Consider the following 22,764-nt stretch of genomic DNA (forward strand, 5'->3'; position numbering starts at 1 on the left):
AAAAATAGGAATATATTTTCCACAATTAAAGAACAGATAATCGGTTTAAATTTACAGAGAAATATTCTTGTTTCGTATTCTCATTTTTTTTTGAAAATCCCGGTGTACATTAATATTATAGGTTTATTTACGAATAATTAAAAAAATTTAATTATATTTTGGATTTTTATTATTTCTATTTATATATCTTTTAAATATTAAAAATATACATTTTCTTATCATCAAGTAATCTATAAATTTATTGTATGTATTTTCATGAACATATGTAATTTTCCATTATTATTATATATTAGCTTTAATATAAATAAAAGTAAATATATCAGATTCTTGATTTTTCTTTCACCGAAGTATATATATGATATTCATTTTACCCAAATAAAATATACCGAACAAAAATTATTTTTACTTTTAATATATATCCAGAATTATTGATTAAGGAATATTCTATATATAATTTCCATATAGATATATAACTTGATAAAATTAACACTATTTTTACCTCCCCACATATTCTACATACACCCAACAAAATGAAGGTATATACATACGCACATATATGCATATATTAATTGCCCCATCTACAATTCATTATTTATCCCATCAAATAGTACTGCATTTGAGTTATTACTATATAAAAAATGAGGATATTACAAAATCAAGCAATGAAAGGATAACTCCATATGCATCTGTATATCTATGAGTCTACATTCGAAATACTCATAAAATTTACATTTATAGAATAATAATAATAATAATGGGGGAATAAAAGGGGAATATACATTTTATAACTTTTAAAAATTGTATTTTTTGTATATAGTTTTTTTCAAAAAATGCATTACATAAATATACAAAACTATATTATTCATACATATTTCTTTAAAACTTTTTTAACTTTTTTTATTTGGATTTAGCCATGTGCACAAGTTTTAGTTGTACCATCACTAGAAGACAATTTTGCTTATGTTATCATCGATGAGTAAGAATATTTTTTTATAAATGGCATGATAAGAAAATACATTGTATTGTCTTGATTTATTTTATTTGTTTACTTATTTATTTAATTTATAATAGAAAAACAAAAAAGGCTGCATGCTTCGATCCAGTTGAACCAGACAAGGTAATGGCTATTTGATATTTACGTATGAATTATTTGTTGTTTTTATGCATCTTTTCATATTTTACTATATATACTCTTTGTTCTTTCGATTGATGTAAAATACACATACTTATTTCTTATGGAAAATTCAGGTTTTAAAAAAAATAGAAAAATTAAATGTGGACTTAGAGTATGCCTTTTGCACTCACCATCATTATGACCATTCAGGTTAGCTAAAGAAAACGATTTTCAAAATAATGTGCAAACAAATATTATGTTTTTCGAATTTTTTTTGTTCTCCCATATAAGCATATATAACCTGTTTTATTTTTTTCTCATTAAAGGTGGAAACACACGAATAAGGGAACTACATAAAAAGATAAAAGTTATTGGGTCAGCATACGAAACAACTCCAGGAGCAACTGAAAAAGCATATGACAGCCAAATTGTTAAATTAGGTATATCTCAAAAGATAAAAATGTGAATATATGAGATAGTAACACTGCCCTATTCATAGATAACCATATTATACTTTTATTTGATGAATGAAAAGTATAATAAAAACTGTGGATTTATATTTATTTTATTCATTTTAGGAGAGATTTGTATAAAAGCTATTCATGCCCCCTGCCATACAAAAGGGCACATGATGTATTATGCTTATAAAATGGATGAAAATAAAAACGAAGATTTAACTTGTGCCCCGATTTTATTCACTGGAGATACCTTATTCATTGCTGGATGTGGCCGATTTTTTGAAGGAGGAGCAAAAGAAATGCTCAAAAATATAGAAAAAGCAAAATCCTTAAGACCAGAAACTTTAATATATTGCGGACACGAGTACACTCTTAATAATTTGAGGTAACCCATAAATGCCCAGAAAAAATGAAACCAATAAGTAGCATGGCCATATATAAATATAACTTTTTTATCATATCCATTTTCGCATTGTAAAATGTATATATATATATATTCTTTTCACAATTTCTGCAGATTTGCTCTTAGTATTGAAAAAGAAAATGAAGACATGCTAAATAAAATGAAGGAAGTAGAAGAATTACTTAAAAAAAAGAAACATTCAGTTCCATCTACAATTAAAGATGAAAATTTAATAAATCCATTTTTTCGAACAAATCGTTATATTGAAAAATATAATACAAAAGATGAAGTGAAAATATTGGATAAATTGAGAGAATTAAAAAATTATTTTTAATTAAAAAAATTAAAAAAACATAAATAATACGTTAAATTAAACTATACTAATAAATTTGTCTATCTTGCATATTATAGTGATATTTCATTTTTTTTGTAATAATTTAAACACATACAAACATGTGTAAATATTCAGATTGTACATCAATCTTGACTGAACGAAATTAACATATTTCTATTAGAGAAAAGCAAATTTACTGATCTTATTTATATATTTGTTTAGGCAAATACAAAAAAATATTTTTTATTTTGTTGCAACAAATTAATTTTGTTTATTCTATGCTGTGCATGTATATATGATTACATACGTACGATTAAATTTAGGTTAATCTAATTATATTTATAAAAAAAAACACCACATTTATTTTAAATGTGTACACTATTAACTTAAACAACTTTTTGAAATAATGAATTTAATATGTATTTCAGCGGCTTTTTTGTTAAATCTAATGAAAATCCCCTATTTTTATCATAATTATGCTTAACAACATAATAAGATATTATGTCTTGTATTTCTTTACGGTTTGATGTCCTCATCCATATATCTGCATAGTTATCATTAGAGATAACACATCCCTCTGAAAAAAAATTCATATATAAATGAAAAAGAACATATAATATGCATACATGTATAAAAGACAATAAGAATCACAAAAACAATTATTGTTTAAGGATTAGGCAAGATATGAATCAATATTTATGCACAATTAACGAAACTATTTCGCATTTTTTTTCTGCTTATATTTTTGTTTTTTTTTATACGTACTTTTATGCAAAGCTAATTCCAGTATCAATACATCATCATAAGTTCTTCTTTTAACTATCTCACCCTTATTACTATGATAATATTTTTCATTGCTAATTAATATAACATTTAGTTTTATTAATTTTTCAAGATATGTATAATTAAAAACTTTTTTTGTTCGTAAATAATATTCATTACCCTGTTTCATAACAGGATTTAAAACAATTATAATATCTTCAACATTAATTTTTTTAAAAAATAAATATGCTTCATATAATATGTAGCAATCATAAACAATTTCTATTTCCCCATTATCAAAATAATATTGAGAATTTTTATTATTTATTACTTTAGCACAAACATTTGCGCCATCAATTATTATTGATCGAAATTTATATCCTTCTATAGGAATTATATCATATCCATTATGTATTTTGTTTAAATAAGAATAGCAATAATCATATATGCCTTTCTTTTCGCTATTTTTATATCCATATGGAAAATTTACATCATTAAAATTTTTTATATTACGTAATGACAATATAGGATTACTTAGCAAAGCTGTTATGTTTACTATTTCTTTAGGGATATGTGTTAATTTCTTATTTCCAGCCGAATAACCTTCGACAAAATTTCCATTATAATTACCACTTCCATTGTTTACACCTCTATTATTATTATTTTCAGGTGGGGCTCTTTTTTCTGAATTTTCCTTTCCTGGTGCAAACATATTTATATGTGCTCTTTCTTCTATCCCCAACATGTCTGCACATTCGATTTTTAATGAATCATTGGCTATTTCTTTTGTGTTATCTTCTTCATCTGATTTACTAAAATCAAATGTGTCTTTTAGCAAGAAAGCCTTATATGGTTGTTCTTTACATAACAAATTATAGCATAGCCTTCTATCTTCCTTTAAATATTTATCATTTTTTATAGGCTCCACTTTTTTATCTTCTATTTTATTTATTTGTTTACTATTATTAGATTTTAAATTAATTTCCTTCTTTGGTTTATTTATACTAGCCTTATTACTTTCAATTTTATCCGGAATATCCTTTTTTTTTTCATTGTCATCATTATTATTACCAATAGTGTTATGATTATTACTTTTTTTTTTTTTTTTTATGGACTTATTTGGTAGGGTAAAATCATTTTCTTTTTCGCACACCTGAGGAAGACTATTACCTAACACATTATTCATATCATCACTAACGTCAATACCAATGTTAGTATTATAAATCGGATCATTCTGTTCTAGATTATTCATATTATTCACTATTATTTTATTGTAACTATTGTAATATTTTGATGGGTTTTCTTTAGATGTTAATATATTATCATGATGCCATTCACAAAAAAATATTATATCTATTTCTACAGATAAATATTTCATTTTCATTTTTTTAAAATTTAAATGTACAACATTTTCATCACCATCAAGTTTATAATCTAATAAATCATCATCTTTTACCTTTTCAATATCTTTCTTTTTATTTTTATTATTTGAATGTTTCCCTGAATTACAATCCTTTTTTTCACCAGTTTCAGTTAAACCATTTTTTTCTAAATGAGTCCTATGTAACCCCAATAATTCATCTACTAAGCATATTATATCATTATATATTTCATAAAAATTAACATCAACTTTAAAATTATCTATATGATTATAAAAATATAATTCATAATATAATATTATTACATTATGTAAAGCTTCGTTAAGTACACTTGTAAAATCATCTTTCGTTTTATTAATTTTTTTAGATTTTATTTTTGATAAACGCACATATATTAGCTTTATGTCTAATGGAAATATTAAATTTTTTATGTCTTCTTCATCCATTGATACATTTTCTTTTTGTTCAGTTTTATCATCCCCCATATTTAAGACACATTCCTTTATTTCGTTATGTCCACTATCATTAATGTGGTTATTGCTATTGCTCATTTTATTATCATCATTGTTGTTATTTTTTTTTTTTTTTTTTTTTCGACATTTTTTCAATATATTATCCTGTTCTAAATAATTTATTTTCCCAAGATCTTCGTTATCCCCTTCTACATTTTCATTTCTTGAAAATTTTTCTTTCATTTCACAATTTTTTCATTATATTTAAGTTCATTGTGGTATTTTCAAATAATATATGCCCTTTAACAATATTATTTGATTTTTTTTTGTGCTTCCACTTTTCTTTCCAATTTAATCTCTTAATAATAACTTTGTAATCAATTTTATCACTATTTATTTTATAACATTATTTTTTTAAATATTATTTTAGGAATTCTTTTTATTATTGTTTGTTTATTTTTATTTTTTTAGCTAGCACCATACCACAATTTCGGTTAACATATATCGGAAATTATCTTTTCATTAAGGAAAATATTTTTATCGTTTTTTTTCGCTACTGTTTTGTATGTAAAATATATATATGTAAATACATTGTTAATAATATTTGTTAGAGCAAGAAAATCCCATTTGTAACCACAACATATATATACTTTTTTTTCTTATCATCAATTTCATGTATATCAACTTTTTGGAAATATAAGTTGTGGCTATTTTTTATTTTATTTGTTTCCCCATAACATAGTTTCTCATCTTTCGATAATAATATACGTTTAATGTTTGTATCTATTGTTATAATAATAACATAAAAAATAAAAAAAAAAAGACTTATTAAGAGATATTAATTACAAAAATATATTAAAATTATGGTAATATAGTATTCATTAAAAATGTTAAAAACTGATATAGTTTCCTCTTTCTATTTTAATTATATCATAAATTTATTATATTAAAAACACAAATTATGGACATTAATGATGTAAAAACTTTTACTCTTATTATTTCTTTTATTTAAATAAATTATATATATGTTCTACTGTCTGTATATAATTTATGGAAAACATTTCACTATCCTCTTAAAATGAAATTTTTATTTCTTCCGAATGTATAAAATGTAAAAAGTTGTTGACCCAAAGTAATAATCTACAGTTGTTATTTCCTCTTATAAAATTTGCAACGATTTTGATGAAGCGGAATATAAATATGTCTACATGTGTGTGCTATTCATATGTGTTATATGAAATAAAGTGAAAATAGAGAATATAAATATTTTATTTTATGACGTTATTTTAAAAGACTAATGTTACGAAAAGGATATTAATTATACACACCTATAAGCTTATTCCCATATACACATATTAAAAAAGAACAAATATACATATTAATAGTATATATATTTCATAATATTTTTTTTAGTTGGTAATATTTTCAAAAAGGGCGAACAGAAATGCATTGAAATTTTTTACACGGTTATCGATATATGTTATATAAATATGAGAATGACACAGAAAAATTTAAATAAAACATTGAATAAAAAAATTAAAATAAAAAACATTTATTATTTTAATATTTATATTTGAAAATCTTAAATAGAAATATTTTTTTTAATACAAGCCCAAATTATACTTCAATATTTTTTTTGTTTCCATTTCATTTCGAATTTATGCACATATATGTATAATTGAAATCTTTAAATCCTTAGTCTTTTGAAAAGTTCAAAATTTATTGTTAAAAACACGAAATCTGTTAATATAATAAAATTAATTCCGTTATATATATTATTTTTTTGTTGTTGCTCATGATGTATAATATTATACTCTCAATATACTAAGAACATGGTATACTTATAATTAATAAATTAGATGGATATTGTTTAATTATTATATATACATTTTATTTCAATATTATTAACATCTTTTACCATGTTAAACATGTATATTCCTAGGTGTTATTGAAGAAAACATTAATAGAAAAGGGATAATATATCATTTAAACGTTTGATACCACATATATATATTTTACTAACCCAAACAAGCTATACATCATTTTTTAAATTCCAATAAAAGTTACAATATTTTACACACGAAAAGAACCAGTAACCCACAAACTTGTTAGCCTGTATATATACAATACATGCTAAGACTAAAAATTAGTATAAACCATGAAAAACTACTTTATTCTTAACATTAAAAGAACTTATCGCCACTATTCAAGGAAAAAGAATATAAATAATATAAATGGGAAAATAAATGATCCATATAGTGATTTATATAAGTTGAATTATTATGGGAATAGCTTTAAAAAGTTACCAAATAAAAAAACAAAATCAAATGAATATGAATTAATTAGGACATCAAACAATACATTTACTTACTCATCCCCATATCCTCCTAATATCAATTATACCTTAAAACCATATCCAGATTCAGCAAAAAATTTTTATTACGAAAATAGAAATTATGTCATGAGATACAAAAATGTGGAATATATTCCTATTAAGAGACTTGCTTATAAAAATGCGTCAAAAAAAACAAATTGGGAAACTTATTATATGAGGATACAAAAATAACGTTTGTAAAATGCGAAATAATTAAAAATATTATAACCTAGCAAAAAATTAAGTAACTTATGAAATGGTGTAATAAAAATGAAAAGTACTCATTTATTTGTTAAACGGAAAATACATTATTAACTTCATTATATTTATCTTTCCAAGAATTATAATATAATATCCAAGTATGTTTTTTTTAATATTATTATATATGGAAAGTTTAACAGTATATGATATTTACTTAATTTTAATACAAAATGTTATAAACATTTTATTTTTTGTGAAATAAAAAAATATATAGTGAAATTTACACACAAGTAAAATATATTTTTATATATGTAGTATCCTTACTCATATATCAATACTATTTTTGCTTTACTAATTTTTTGTATTTTTATCATTATTATATTTATATTTTTTTTAAATATATTTGTGTTAAAATTAATAGTCAAATGGATATATCCATACATGCGTATTAATATATTTTTGTATATGCTACAATTTTAAAAAGTTCGATTTTTCTTTTTTCGTATTTTCCTTTTATAAACATTGCTATAATTTTATATATTTAAATAAATATGGTATATACAACTTTGTTGTACACTCTTATCACTCTGCATGCTCATAATTAAAAACTTTGGAATCCCCTCTTTTTAAACTACTATTTTTTAAAATGAATATAGAGGATAAATATAAATTAATTAAAGAAAAATATAAAGAGTTAAAGGAGCAAAATGGTAATATCCAAACTAAGTTATCCTATTATTATTTCATATTTATTTATGTTTTTTTTCACTATTTTTTAAATTACCATTTTATATAAACTTTATTATTTAATACATTCCTTAGACATACTAAAAAAGGCTATAGTGGAATACAAAAAAGACATTGAGCAATTAGAAAAAAAAAACCAAGAACAATATAATAAATTAAATTTGATAGGCGATAAAAATAATAACCTGTTAAGTAGTAATAATGACCTATCAAATAAAGTAACAACTCTGTCTAATTTGCTAGAGGAACAGGTAAAGGGAAAATACATATCCTATTTTTTTAATCATAATTTTATTATTTTCTACAATAATACTAAAAAGGGTTTAGAAAAAAAATAAATATTTATCATTATTATTTTGTATTGTTGATCTATAGAAAAAGAATAATAATTCATCATGGAGAAATTTAAAATTACTATCAACGGGCTCAAAGGAAAGTGTTCATGAATCTGCAGCTTTCGAAGAACTCGAAATTAAGATCAAGGAAAACGGTTTGCATACATCCACATAATATCACTTCATTTTATACTTCATCCCATAACAATTGTAGATATAGGTGTACATATAAATTTTATTCTTTTCCATTTTTTATTAGAAAATTTATACAAAAAAATAGAAGATCTTCAATCATATAATGAAAAAATAGAAAAAGACTTAACCACATTTAGGAACACCCATCAGGAAAAAATAACAGTTAAAAAAAAATATATATAAATTCATATATGCCAATATGCATACCTGTTTGTACTCATCATAAATCATTTGTACAATATTTTAAGTATACCTTTATATTTTATTCATACCCTTTAGGAAAAGGATAAAATAATCGAAAACTTAAATGAAACAATTAAATATTATGCTAAAAATATGGTTAAAGTTGAAAAAGAAAATGAAGAAATAATAAAGCAGACAAAAGAAAATAAAATTCAATTTGATGAAACTATTGATATAAAAAATAATCAAATAATTAAAATAGAAAAAGTTTGTAAACTTCTAAAAAATAAATGTTATCCAAAATATAAAATCAACTTTAACTCAATTCCCTTTTTTCATAAATATAATCATTGTGACTATTATATACAAGTAATAAAAATAGATGATTGCAAAATTACACACACATATATTTATTTCACAATTATCCATTTAATTAAATCATTTTATCATTTTCAAAATGTCTATACTTCCATGTCTTGCTTTTCTTTTCTCATTTATGTAGAACAAAATTAATGAGCATATAAAGTATTTTCAATATTTTATTTCAAATATAATACAAAGATTTATTGAATACTTAAACATATGCAAAGACCTGTTTATTTTTCAAGAAACACAACTTAGCTCGATATATAACAAGTTCGAAAATGATGAACATATGGAAGACCCACAAAACAAATTTAAAGGTGATTATTCTAAAATTGAAAGTCTCAAGAATATTTCAAGCAAGGTAAAAAATAAAACTTATTCCAAATTGATAGACAAATAAATGAATAATTGTAATGTGTATGACGAAATTAATTTTTCATTTTTCAATAAAAATAATAGTCTTGTATTTTTGTGCAATCATGTATTATAGTAACAATTACTAATACTTGCTTTCATAAATAACTACTCCAGTCATATAATATATTTAAATATATTTTGCACTTACCTTTCTAAGGAAATTATATGCCTTGAGGAAATATCATCATTGTTAAAAAGTTTGAAAATAAAATGGGAGCAAAATGAAGATAGAGAATATATCAAGGTGATACTTCAATTATACAATGTTTATGCATTTTTGTTTATTCAAAATATGATGTATATTATAATGAGCATGTATAGAAAATACACATAATTTTTACAACTTATTATATTTATTTTTTCAGGATATTCTTAATAAAATCACAGAAAAAATAAAGAAATTAGTTTTAAATACAAATATCTATTTATGTATTGAAGAATATTTATTCCCAACTTCCATGTTTAATAAAAAATTTTTTCTAAGAAATGTCACTCGTGAATTAAGAAATATAAAAAATTTAATTATAAAAATAATAAATCTATTTTATTTTGTTGCTTTTTTTTACCCATATAATAATGACAATATAATTGTAGAATATTTTGAAAACCGGTCTATTTTTTCAAAAAAAAAAAAAAACATTGATCAAACAATATACAATATTAAAGCAACATATGATGATGTTGATTCAAACAATTTGAGCAATGATAGCAATTCAGATGAATGTAATAAAAACAAAAATTATGATAATGGCTTGTCCAAATTTGAAGACTCAAATTTTAATATGATATTACAGAATAGAGAAAAAAAGGCGTTGTCAAAATGTGACAAATTAAAAAATAATGTTGAAAAAAATCACAAACTTAATTTATTTTTATTAAAAAATTTTAAATTAATATTGGAAAATTTATGTTATTCTTTTAAATATATAAAAACATATATTTCATTTCGTATTTGTGAAGTTAAAGGATCAAATGTTTTTCCTATAGACAATCCAAAATCTATTACTGTTATATTAGATCTAACTAATTTACTTATTAATTATATTGAGAATTTTAATATTAATGAAATTAAATTATATGTTATTTCTCTATTATCATATACTCGATTTAATAATTTTATCTCAGCTAAAAACCAAAGTTCATATTTAGAAAACATTAACAGCCAATTCAATAAAATGGAGGGTATTCCATATAACTTATTGGAAAAATCTTATAAAAATGAAAAATTATTCAAACAAAATAATAGAGAACTAAATTTAATTCTTTCAAAAAAGCAAAAAATCATTAGAAAATTGAAAAAAAACAATCAACAAGTTAGCTAAAAAAGGGCACATAAACTATCATATTGCCCATAACAACTAAGACATCTTCATGCATATACATATTTATATATATAAAAACATGTGAATATTATTACTTCATTTTTCTGGGCCCATTTACTTTTGATATGGTTTAATTTTCCCCCCTTTTCAGGCCTTAAATGAGTTTAAAAATACACTAATGGAAAATAAAGAGTTGAAACTAAATAATGAAGTTTTATCAGAATCTTTATCATCTAAACGAGAGTCACAAAACGAAGAAGAATATAACCTTCCTATTAAAAATAATGTAGATAAAATTTTAGATTATATAACTTTTAATGATTCTGAAAATAAAGGAATAACTATTAAGGAAAAGCAACTTATCGAAGCATATGTTTGTTCTTGTGTAAAAATAAATAATTTAAATTTAGAAATCAAACAAAATATTAAGGTATGCTCCCCAAATGCTATTTTTTTCAACTTATGTAAAAAAATACAACTATCTTATACATATCCATATTTACAGGACTTGGAAAATATGCAAAATAATTTCATCACAAGAGAAGATGAAATACAAAAATTAAATCAACAAATAGAAACCTATAAGGTATATTTTTCTTTTCAACTTATTTCGTGACCCTCCAAAAAATATATTCATTTATTTTCATGTCTAAATTCTTATTGTTTATATCAATATATACCACATAACATATGTATATATTTTCTATGAGTGCAGGAAGAAGAAGCTAACATTCATAAGAAGTACGAGGAGCAGGTAATAAAATAAACAAAGACAATATTTTTCTACATTTATATATAGAAATAAATATTAGATTTTTTTCATTGTATATTTATACTCCATTAAAAAAGATGAATGCCCTGCATGACTTAATTGTGACTCTGGAAAAGCAAGTATCAAAATTGAACTCAGAAAAAAATGTAAATAATTTTTATATATCATGTTCAGTTTGTGGAACTAAAAATATGATAGGTAACTTAATTAAACCCTTTAAACAAGTTTAATAACACCAAATTAATTTAATTGCACGCACATATATTTATATATATACATATGCATATCATTTCAGGAACCATTTTAAAAAATAGAAAATGCATTTCATGCCATTCCATAATAATTTTTTAAAGTAAAAAATAATTAGACAAAAAAAATATAAAGTTTTATTGCTTTGGCCAATAATCTTTGTATGTTAGCTGGATTCGCTTTCCTCTTTTGTTCAAAAAATTGGGATCAATATAATCATCAGGTAATGGAGTTTCAGGAATCTGTACATAAATAATATATTAAAAAAATACTATGAAGTATTATCAAATAAAATTAAAAGAAATTGCATGCATACATAGATTAGGTACAAATTATTTTTTGTTTTTTAGGGGATGTTACCTTTCCAGGCTCGTATGTCCAAACTACTTCAGTTTGATCTAAGTCATATTCCTCAGAGAATATTACATTACCATTTTCTGGAAGCAAATGCTGCAAATAATATTTATTCATATTTTTATTTTGTTTGTTAATTCGTTTAGTTTTTGTAGTGTACATATACTATTAACAATGTACACATAATAATGTATGCATTCATTTTTTTTTCTTACCATCAATTCTCTTAATTTGATGGAATTATATGGCTCTTTATATGATAACTTTGAAACGTCTATTTGAAAAGGAGGAGGGATATTATTCCCTAAAACATTACACTTTATATAATTTAAAGCTAATTGAACATGATATCCATTTATATATGCTGGAGACCCAATTAGCCCTACTATACTACATGGAATATTTACTTGTGTTATCTCATTCTCTACAACCCTTGCGAATTTCAAGAAATATATGTGCTTCTCAACTGTGATAAAGAAAATAAATATGTGGGTATGTCGGTATAGAGATACTATACTTGGATAAAACAAATATAAAATGATATAAATTAGTCTCTTTAAGTTTATAAACCATAATAAAATATTAATTATTTTTTTTATTAACCTGGATCTGCCTCTACATGCGACACAACACATTCTACAACTTCGTCGCCGATATGGATTTTAAATAATCTCGCCGAAAATACTGCAAAAAAAAATAAGGAATGCATTTCATTTCCATAAGAATATATATGCCAAATAGAGAGCAAAAACATTCACATGCCTATATTCTTTCTTTTTTTGTTCTCTCTCTATATACATAAGAATGTATGTAGCGGTTTAGTCTTTAATTACACAAGGATAAGTGTCCATCTTCTTCCTCAAATGCATATTCATCAATTTCTTTATGGTTTATACAAATTCTTTTTTCTTCGCCATACTTCCATATGATAGCAGGGATATACCCATGGGCTTGTAATAATTCCTTTTTCTTAAACCTTTCCCAGCACCTAGCTTCTAAATTAACTGTTGTATTCACATTATTGTTGGAATTAAAATAATTTATAATTTCACTTTTTAAATAATTCCATTGCTTAAACTTAAGATGTAATTTGTAGTTTAGGTTATTTCTTTTTGGAGTGTATATGAAATATTTTTTTCCATTAAGCCGTCTCAAAAAATTCATCTTTTTTTCTTACCAAATTACATTTTTCATTAATTGTGTTACATATATATAATATAATGATACTTTATTTTGTTATGTTCTGATGAAAGGAGAATTATACTAAGTATTCCAATTTTTTTTCCATACACATAATAAACATTTGCACTATGCGACTAAACAAGCGGAATACTTAAAATAAATAAACAAAAAAAAATTCATTACAGTTCTTATGCTGATGTTGAAAAAAAAAATTTGGAAAAAAAAATCGAAAAAAAAATTTATACATGAGAAAATTGTTAATACATAAAAGAATGTATTGCATAATAAGCTAGAAATAAATAACGAATGTCATTAGATAAATAAACACAAATATTTATATAATTAATATATTCCATACCGCTTTATATTATCCTCTGTTTTCGTCCATAGTATAAGTATCAGTATTATTATGTACACATTATATATTTTTTAAAAACATAAAATAAATGCATATGTATATATTTACTTAAAAAATGTTAACAATTATAGGTATAATAATAGTAGAATAATACTAGTAATAATAGCAGCAAAATGCATGTCAATAAATGTTTTAACGCAAATACCATGTTATAGTAGGATAATATAAGACGAAAATAAATCGAAACTGAATTGCATATGTAGTTACTATACCTGGTATAAAATGAAAAAAATCTTGAATTATGATCTATATATTGTATTATGAATTTGATTAACTCTCTATAATAATGTGCCAATTATTATGGTCCCTATAAAAGATGTTATATAATTTATTTGGAAAAATATTTTTTTTAAAATAAATATTACACATTTGTAAGGACAATGCAATTTACAACTACTTTTGAGAAAATCATTCTCATCTTTTCTACTTTGCTTAATTTATTATTATTTTATAAATCCACACTATATATATGTGTTTATGTAATACCATTTATTTCATAAGATTCGTCATTATAGCTGGATGTTTCCAATGCATATTTTTTGTTTCTGCTTAGGTTGTAGCTCTTTAATTCAACGGGCTATAAATGATGTATAAAAAAGAGAAAAATAATATTTTATAAGTTATAAACAAATATTTTATAACCATTATATATATTAAACTAAAGCCAATAGGATCACAGCATATATTAAAATTTGTAAAATGGATCATATATAATATTTCTTTAAATATGTGTAATAATACCGATCTAAATGTTTGAGTATATATTTTAAATAATTCCCTTTTTAAGAAACTATGGTCTCGGTAGCAGGATACTACCACTTTAAAAAATTCACATAACCCTTCTCTACATGATACCTATAAAAAAAGTAAAATAACCAATTTAGTGAACGAAATATAAATCAATTAAATATTCCTTACGTATTAAGGGCATATTTTTTCATTTCAATCCTTCATATACAAAAAAATAAAAAAAAATCTTACATCAATTTTTTTGAACGCATCAGAACTTAAACCAATGCCATTTGGGTGCGAAGTCAAATAACATGGAAATTCCTCCTGTGTTATATAATCATTATCAAGGGTATTAATATTATTAGAAGAATAAATAGTTACTTTTATATTATATTTTTTATTTAAACTATTTTTTCTTATATGAAATCCTTCTAAGAATATTGTTATAATATTTAATTTAATAGTTAAAAATTTGTCTGGCATTTCATTAAAAGATTTTATCTCGTTACTTTTATCCATTTTTTCATCAGAAATTATTATTTCCTTTTCAGTATCACTTTCGTCTGTGGTTATACTTTGTGAATTTTTTTCTGTAACACTTTCTTCTATATCTCGTAGATTTTGTAAATCACTTGAAAAATATTTTATTATACTATTGCTAGTTAAATCGAGCTTACGCTTTACATTAATGTGTCTTTTTAATTTTTCCATAAAACTATTACTTCCTAAATTAATTGAGCTTTGAAATCCTTTTCGTTTTTTACCATATTTCCCTTTTGCATGAGTTCTAAATTTTGTTTCATTTAAATTATAATTGTCTGAACTTGATGTGGTATCGGTTATATAATTTTGACGTCTTTTTTGTTTTTTATTTTCTTTCTTCTTATTATGTTTACCCTTTTTTTTTCTATACTCATTTATGCTTAAAATTGATAATTTTTTACGCATTTCTGTGTGTATATTTTTGGAAATATTTTTATCACGGTTGTCAATTTTATCCTTAATTTTTTTTTTTTTTGTTTTTTCTTTTACATATGATTTATATATTTGTGGATAAATTAAAATGTCCTTCTTTTCATTTTTTTTTTTCGGAATTATTTTATTTTTTATATCATTTTTGATTTTGTCCTTTATTTCATAACTATCCGATAATACACTGGTAGTTATTTTTTTAAGGTAATTTTTTTCGACGAAATATTCAAGTGTGCTCTTAGAGCATTCTATCGATTTTATATCAACATATTTTGATTGGTTTTTTAATAATTTCGCGTTTTTAAATTCTGAACTTTCAGAATATATGTTTATATTATTTTTTTCAATATATTTATTATGATAATTTCTACCGGTAATATCACTGTTATTTCTAATACGAAGGGTTCTATCCCTTTTAGGCTTAATAAACTGACTTATTTCTGTATTTTTATTTTTTTTTCGAATTGGATTTATTTCAATGGAACCTGGCAAAAATTCTCTATTTATATATCTTTTGGAGGGAGTGTCAATAATACCTTTTACTTTTTTTCCAATCGGTTCATAGCCGCTAGCATCTATAATTTCACTATTTTTCTTTTGAATCGTTAACAATTTATTTGGTGATAAAATGTTAGAGGAATCACTTTCCCATTTTTTCTCTTTTTCAAATGCAACAGTATTATTCTTTCCTTTCCCTTGATACTTTCTTCTTTGTCCTAAAAAATTATCACCTTTTTTGTAAAATGTATTTGTATTTTTAATTTGTTCACTTTCTGGTTCGTTAAAATTATTTAATGGAAGGGATGAATCAGAATCTATATATGTCTTATATTTACTTTTTCGATCTCTATTTAAAAAGTAGTAGTTATTTCCTTTATTTGTCTTATATCTATACACCATTTTATTTCCCCATTTTGGAATTTCCTTGAAACTTTTGTTTACTTTATAAGGTAATGTATTTAATTGGAAAAAATTACCAGAATTATTTTTAAATATTTTATTTTCTTTTATAGAATCATTTGAATTCTCGTAAATTCGTTTTATAAATCTAGATGAAAACATTGGAAGTACTTCCTTATTAGTGTAAATGCTATAGGTTTTTTTCATTTTGTAATCGTTTACACTGGTGCTACTATTGTTTCGATTCCCGATTATAGTCTTTCTATCCATGCTATTATAACTATTTTTATAAAATAATATGTCATTCTTTGCACTAATATTTCGATTTTTATCATTTTTATTTTTGTTATTTAGCACAAATTCACTTTTCATGTGCTTTACCAATACGTTTTTTGGCTTTTCTAATTTTTCATTACGAATAATATCTATTTTGTCCTTTAAAGGATTGTTATATTCATCATGATGTAAAAATTCTTTTTTATTTTCCTTAATTTTGTTAATATTTTTATTGCTCTTTGAAAATTCCAATTTTTTGTAGAATCTGTCCCCATTTTCCGAATTAGTTTCTTCTGTTACAAACAATATTTTATCATTTTCGTTGTCAAAAGTCTGAATTTTATGACTTTTTTTATTAAACAATTCCTTCTTATCATAATTGTTTTCATCAAGGACCTTTGGAAAATTCTTCATATTTTTCTCGCTCCCTTTCTCCTCATTGTTATCTTGTTCATTGTAATTATTTACCATATTATTTTTATTTATGAAAGAATTAATTTTTATATATGATTTTCCCTTTTTCATTCCTGCCACTTGTATACCAGATATATTGCTGTTCTTATATTTTTCCTTATAAAACGGCTTTATAATTCCACTTTTACTTCTTATGCTTATCTCTTCATGGTTTTTATTTTTTATTCTCGGTTCATTCCCACTAAATAATTTACTTTTCTGATCAATTTTATTCTCCTTATGCACTATTTTTCCTCCTTCATTTTTCCATAAATTTATATAACTTTTTGTAGAAAATTTTTCTTTCATAACATTATAATTATTTTTTTGATGTGCTTTTTTCCTAATGATATCACTTTTTATAGTGTTGAGCTTAGTAATTGGATTTTTCGTTTCCTCCTCAAGGTTTTCATTGTTTATTTCCTCATTTTTAACATTACTATTTGTTGATACACTATTTTTGGAAGCATATAAGCTTATTTGTTTTTCTAAAGAATTATTCAATTGGGGACTTTTATTTTCTATGTCTGATACCCCGTTGTCTTTCGAAAGAAAGGAATTAGACACAGAAATACTTTTTATTCTTGCTTCTGCTTTTTTATTAGATAAAATTAAACCTTTATTTTTATTAAATTTTAATGGATGAATTTTATTTTTATTCAGAAAAAAGTTTTGTTCTTTCTTTTGGAAAGCCAAGATTTTGTCTTTTACAAATTGGTTATTATTTTTCTTTTCATCAAGTGGTATGCTAGTTGTGATATTTTTAGGTTCATCAGACAATGTGCTTCCGAGTGTATGGCTGTTTGCATGTTCTAATGTGTTTATTTCATTAAATTTATTGTCAATTTTTGAATAAAAATTTGGCTTATATATAATATTTTTAACATTTTTGTTATTATTAAATACCTTATTAACATGTAAAAAGCTATGCTTAATATCTTTTATTTTCTCTTTTTCAATTCCATTTTCTTTAAACTTTACTAATTTGGGAATATTAAATTTTTGTATCAAATCGTTTTTTATATTTGGAAATGGAATGAATCGATTCACAATATTCGTATTGTATACTTGATCACATTTAGATTTTTCATCGATGCTGCAAAAATTATATATTTTATCAATCCTTGAAAATAGACATTTTTCATCCTCAACAAGTTTGCTAAATTTCTTTGTGTTTTTCATTCCAGTTAATTCAACTTTATATTTTACTTTTATATCTTTACCACTTTTTTTTTTTTTTTCAAAATTTTGTATAATTAGCATAGTTAATGGTAAACTGTTAGGGGCATTTTCTATGTACACTTTTTTTAAACATATGTTTTTGCTATCTTTTCTATTATTGGTTAAGTTCAAGTCTTTTGTTTCCATTTCTTCATCTTTTAATTCGTTATATCCTCTTTTCCTACTTTCTGTCTTTCCAAATTTTTTCTTTTTACCATTCGTTAAGCTTTCTATATTATCATATTTTGGTAAATAGATGCCACTCTTTATACATTTTAAAAAATAAATTAATGTATTTTTTATCTCATTATCATAATTTTTATTTTCTAATAATTTTTTAACTCTTCTATATAGGTGCTTGTCCTTGCTCAAATTTAATATCATTGCCATTTTTTCACTATATGTTGCGTTGCTTTGCATTATCAACTCAGACAACGATACATTATTGCCATCATTTTTTAAATTTTCTATATTGTTCATGTAATCTAAGTAAACAGAATCTTTATAATCATTTGTATTATCCCCCTTTGAAATATTAGCTATTTGTTCGTTATTTTCTTTTGAATACAATTCATTATTATATATATAATATAATTTATTTAATTTTTTTCTGTTTGTAGAATATTCTTTACTCGAATTAGTATAATTATATGCATCCCCTTCGGTATAATAGTTTAAATCATTTTCATCTAAATTTTCATAATATTTGTAATATCCCGAATACAATGCGTCATCATTGTTAAAATTAGCATATCCTTCACTTGTATGATAATTTTTTTGCTCATCTCGATTCCTATACGGATATTTGTTTTCATAATTGTTCCTCGTGCTATATGTGTTGTATGAAGTTTTGCTTTTCTTTTCATTTCCTCCTTTATCCTTATAGTAATAATAATTATCCATTTCATCTGTGATCAATTTGTTATCCTTTTCGAATTGCTCATTATAATAACGCATGTTGGCAGACTCTCCTTGATTCACAGAATTATTTTTTATACTTTTCCTTCTTACATTTTCGAACTGAAAATCTGTAGAATTATTTTTTTTTGTATTTTTATAATAAAATTCATCGTCTTTTCCTTCTGAATATGGTTTTTGTTCCCAGTTATCGTTTAAATTATTATCATTCTCAGCATTTGTTAGGCTGTATGGTGTTTTGGATAATCTCATTTCGAGTTCGTTTATATTTCTTTCATATAATTCTTTATCTTCTACTTCACTATATCTTGAACTATTTTTGTCCACTTCACTATAATCATTTAAACTTTGTAACGAAAGTCCTCTTTTTTGTAAATTTATATATTCTGATGAATATTTAAAAAATGTTGAAATTGCTCTTTTAATTTTTCTTTTTTCCTTCTTCTTTTTATCTTTATTATGATGTATAATATAATGTTTGCTCCTATTTATGTGAAATTCTTCACTTTCTATGGTTTTTATTCCATCATAATTGCTATTTTCATCTTTCCAACTACTTGAACGCTTATCTATTTTTTCCAGTTTCAAGTTTTTCGATTCTTGCATAATTATAATAGTGGAATTCTTATTTGATTCAGAACTAATAGTTTCTGTTGTCTTTTCACTACTTCGTTTATATTTCACATTATTTATATGCTTTTCATTTTTAATTTCTTCCAATTGTCCCTTTTTTAGTATTTCTTTTTTCGATCCGCTACTATCAAGGCTCTTTTTTACTCTTTCATATCCATAAATTTGATGCGTACTCTTGGATTTTTTTTCTTTTCTTTTATCATTTAATTGTGTTCTGTGTTTATCTATTTCTGTTTTTGTTATTTTTAATATTTTTTTTTCTAATTTACCCCAACATGTTGCATATTCCCCTAGTTTATTATTATGATATTTTCCTTTTTTCATATTCCTTAATATATGATTATATTTTTTTCGGCATTTGCTTCCTCTAAACAATATTTTGTAACTTTTCATAAAAGGTTTTTTTACATAGCTTTTTATATTTAGCACATTTTCTAAAGAGTTAAAAATATAAAGTTTCCATTTACTGTCTTTTTTAATATATTCTTTTTCTGGGTCTATTGAAGGTGTACATAAATTAGAGTCACTCGTTTTTATTTCATCGTGTTGACTTTTATTCTCTTTATTTTCTAATACATTCAATACTGGTCCATTATGGTTCATATTATCATATTCTTTATTGCTTAGCATTTTTTTAATATATGTTTTATCATTCTGTTCTAAAGATATTTCGTGGCTTTTCTGTGAATTTAACTTTTTAGCTGTGCTCTTCATTTTATCCAAAATTTCAGTTTTAGCAAACTCTTTTATAGTGTCTAATTTTTTTGAATATATATTAGCATTTGAAGAATGTTTTGCAGGTGTATTATTCTGTGTAAAATTACTAAATTGCTCTTTATTACAAGATTTCGAAGCATATTTTTTTAAAATTTTCTTATTATTGGATATAGAACTATTCTGTTTATTATACGGAATCCAAAGTGTTTCTTTCCTTATATTATAAATTAAATCATTATCAGCACTTTGAATTTCCTTTCCCCCCATATAAATACTATCTTTATTAAAGCTGTCTGACCTACATTTATTATTATCATCATAACTACTTTGGGATTTTCTTCCAATGTTTTCAAAATTTAATACATTCAACAACGATTCTATATTTGTGGATTTACTTATTCTATTTTCTTTTTTTAAATTCTTTAATTCTGTATCTGAAACCAGTTTATTTACATGTTCATGAGGAGTTCCTTTCGATGTCTTTGTTATAATGTAACTTGAATTTTCATTTCTTCTAACAAATCTCTCTTTATTGGTACTTTTCTTTAACTTGAAATTCTGTAAAAGTAAAAACAAATTGAAATTGTTTCATTTTTCATTTGTGTATTCATATAAATACCAACTTTGTGATACATGTAAGACTGACTAATCGATGTATAATACCATAAACTTTTATATTTTTTAATTACTTGGTCGCTTCCTGAACAAATTGGAAAATGCTTGTTCTCCTCCGAATTGTCAACTTTTAATTTTTTGAAATACTCAATTAATTTATTAACAAAATTTATCTGTTCATCTACAACATTTAATCTCTCTTCACGATATTCTTCTTCTGAATTATGCTCTAAACTACTTGTATGGGATGACTCCTTTTTATAATAGTTGTCATATACAATGTTGTCTTTTTTTTTATCAAATGTTTTAAACTTGTATGAACTATCTGATATATGTGAAGGCAATTCACTTGATGTTGCTGATGATATGTTATCAGAACTCCATTTTGTGCTACTTATATTATCTTGTATAGGTCTATAAATATTTTCATTTGGATTTTCTTTTTCACTCCGTCTTTTTTTGGGACTTAAGGATTCTAAATTATAAAATGCTCTATCAAAAGCACTACCAACACCCCTTTCCCATTTGCTTTTTCCCTATAAAACAGTTTATATAGAGAATGTTGTAATATATTTAAATTTATCTGTTGAAGCTCATGTAATACAAACCTTTTTATCCTTAGCTTGAACAATACCTGCGGATATTTGTAAAAGTAAAAATATGTGAATATATGTTTTAAAATAAATTTATTAAAATATATGCAATTATACTTTTTAAGTTTTCGAATAAAAATGGAGAATCGTCCCTAGTAGAAGTAATAAAAAAATAATAAGTTATATGAATAATAATTAACTTAGTCTATATATTTAACATTTTTTATTTCAAGTTTATTTAATATTTTCTCCTTTTTCATTTTATATTATGTTTTACTCGTAATTCATGATTTATGACTTAAATTACCCAACTTAAAAGACATTTAATCTAACTAAATCTTTCCACACAAATAATAACATCATTTAAAACGAAATTATCAATATATATATATATATATGTCTGTATGAAGGCATAAAATAAATCATAATTTGCTATGTTACACTTTTAAATATATATCCAATAAAAAAATACTTGCACACATATAAACAGCTATATGCAACATAATACATATAAAAAATAATAATATTTTCTGAATGTTCATAATGTTTTTATAATAATCTTTCAAACTATATTTCAATATTAACAAATTCGCTGTAATATTAAGAAAATAGTTATATAGAGTTAATAAATAATTAGGGATGATATAGACATATTATATAGTAAATTTATTTAAGTATTGATTTATATTTTGTATTTTTTATAAATACCGATAAACA

The 22,764-nt window shown here is 23.3% G+C and overlaps 6 protein-coding genes across 6 annotated transcripts; 3 read left to right on the forward strand and 3 right to left on the reverse strand.

The window, feature by feature from the left end:
* Positions 1-530: 530 nt before the first annotated feature.
* Positions 531-2,309, forward strand: PVVCY_0800430 (cytosolic glyoxalase II, putative; the record flags this gene model as incomplete). Its single annotated transcript, XM_037634210.1, has 7 exons — positions 531-536; positions 912-976; positions 1,072-1,117; positions 1,249-1,324; positions 1,441-1,554; positions 1,693-1,957; positions 2,090-2,309. The coding sequence occupies 7 exons, from the start codon at positions 531-533 to the stop codon at positions 2,307-2,309; spliced, it is 792 nt and encodes a 263-aa protein (XP_037490348.1).
* Positions 2,310-2,695: 386 nt separating this feature from the next.
* On the reverse strand, positions 2,696-5,145 carry PVVCY_0800440 (NYN domain-containing protein, putative; the record flags this gene model as incomplete). The annotated part of the gene is made up of 2 exons (XM_008626853.1): positions 2,696-2,886; positions 3,075-5,145. 2 exons carry the CDS (start codon positions 5,143-5,145, stop codon positions 2,696-2,698), a joined length of 2,262 nt encoding a protein of 753 aa, XP_008625075.1.
* A 1,915-nt stretch (positions 5,146-7,060) lies between these two features.
* On the forward strand, positions 7,061-7,468 carry PVVCY_0800450 (conserved Plasmodium protein, unknown function; the record flags this gene model as incomplete). The annotated part of the gene is made up of 1 exon (XM_008626854.1): positions 7,061-7,468. One exon carries the CDS (start codon positions 7,061-7,063, stop codon positions 7,466-7,468), a length of 408 nt encoding a protein of 135 aa, XP_008625076.1.
* Positions 7,469-8,123: 655 nt separating this feature from the next.
* Positions 8,124-12,165, forward strand: PVVCY_0800460 (conserved Plasmodium protein, unknown function; the record flags this gene model as incomplete). Its single annotated transcript, XM_008626855.2, has 13 exons — positions 8,124-8,187; positions 8,300-8,475; positions 8,600-8,714; positions 8,819-8,916; positions 9,034-9,306; positions 9,440-9,664; positions 9,878-9,964; positions 10,086-11,033; positions 11,194-11,472; positions 11,548-11,628; positions 11,758-11,796; positions 11,892-12,012; positions 12,110-12,165. 13 exons carry the CDS (start codon positions 8,124-8,126, stop codon positions 12,163-12,165), a joined length of 2,562 nt encoding a protein of 853 aa, XP_008625077.2.
* A 35-nt stretch (positions 12,166-12,200) lies between these two features.
* Positions 12,201-13,581, reverse strand: PVVCY_0800470 (ribosomal protein L25, putative; the record flags this gene model as incomplete). Its single annotated transcript, XM_008626856.1, has 5 exons — positions 12,201-12,305; positions 12,424-12,513; positions 12,633-12,883; positions 13,021-13,101; positions 13,251-13,581. The coding sequence occupies 5 exons, from the start codon at positions 13,579-13,581 to the stop codon at positions 12,201-12,203; spliced, it is 858 nt and encodes a 285-aa protein (XP_008625078.1).
* A 911-nt stretch (positions 13,582-14,492) lies between these two features.
* Positions 14,493-22,335, reverse strand: PVVCY_0800480 (conserved Plasmodium protein, unknown function; the record flags this gene model as incomplete). Its single annotated transcript, XM_037634211.1, has 7 exons — positions 14,493-14,594; positions 14,759-14,872; positions 14,999-21,397; positions 21,529-21,990; positions 22,063-22,088; positions 22,165-22,199; positions 22,325-22,335. The coding sequence occupies 7 exons, from the start codon at positions 22,333-22,335 to the stop codon at positions 14,493-14,495; spliced, it is 7,149 nt and encodes a 2,382-aa protein (XP_037490349.1).
* Positions 22,336-22,764: the final 429 nt, after the last annotated feature.

The sequence above is a fragment of the Plasmodium vinckei genome (genome assembly GCF_900681995.1).
Source record: "Plasmodium vinckei vinckei genome assembly, chromosome: PVVCY_08".
NCBI classification, from domain to species: domain Eukaryota; phylum Apicomplexa; class Aconoidasida; order Haemosporida; family Plasmodiidae; genus Plasmodium; species Plasmodium vinckei.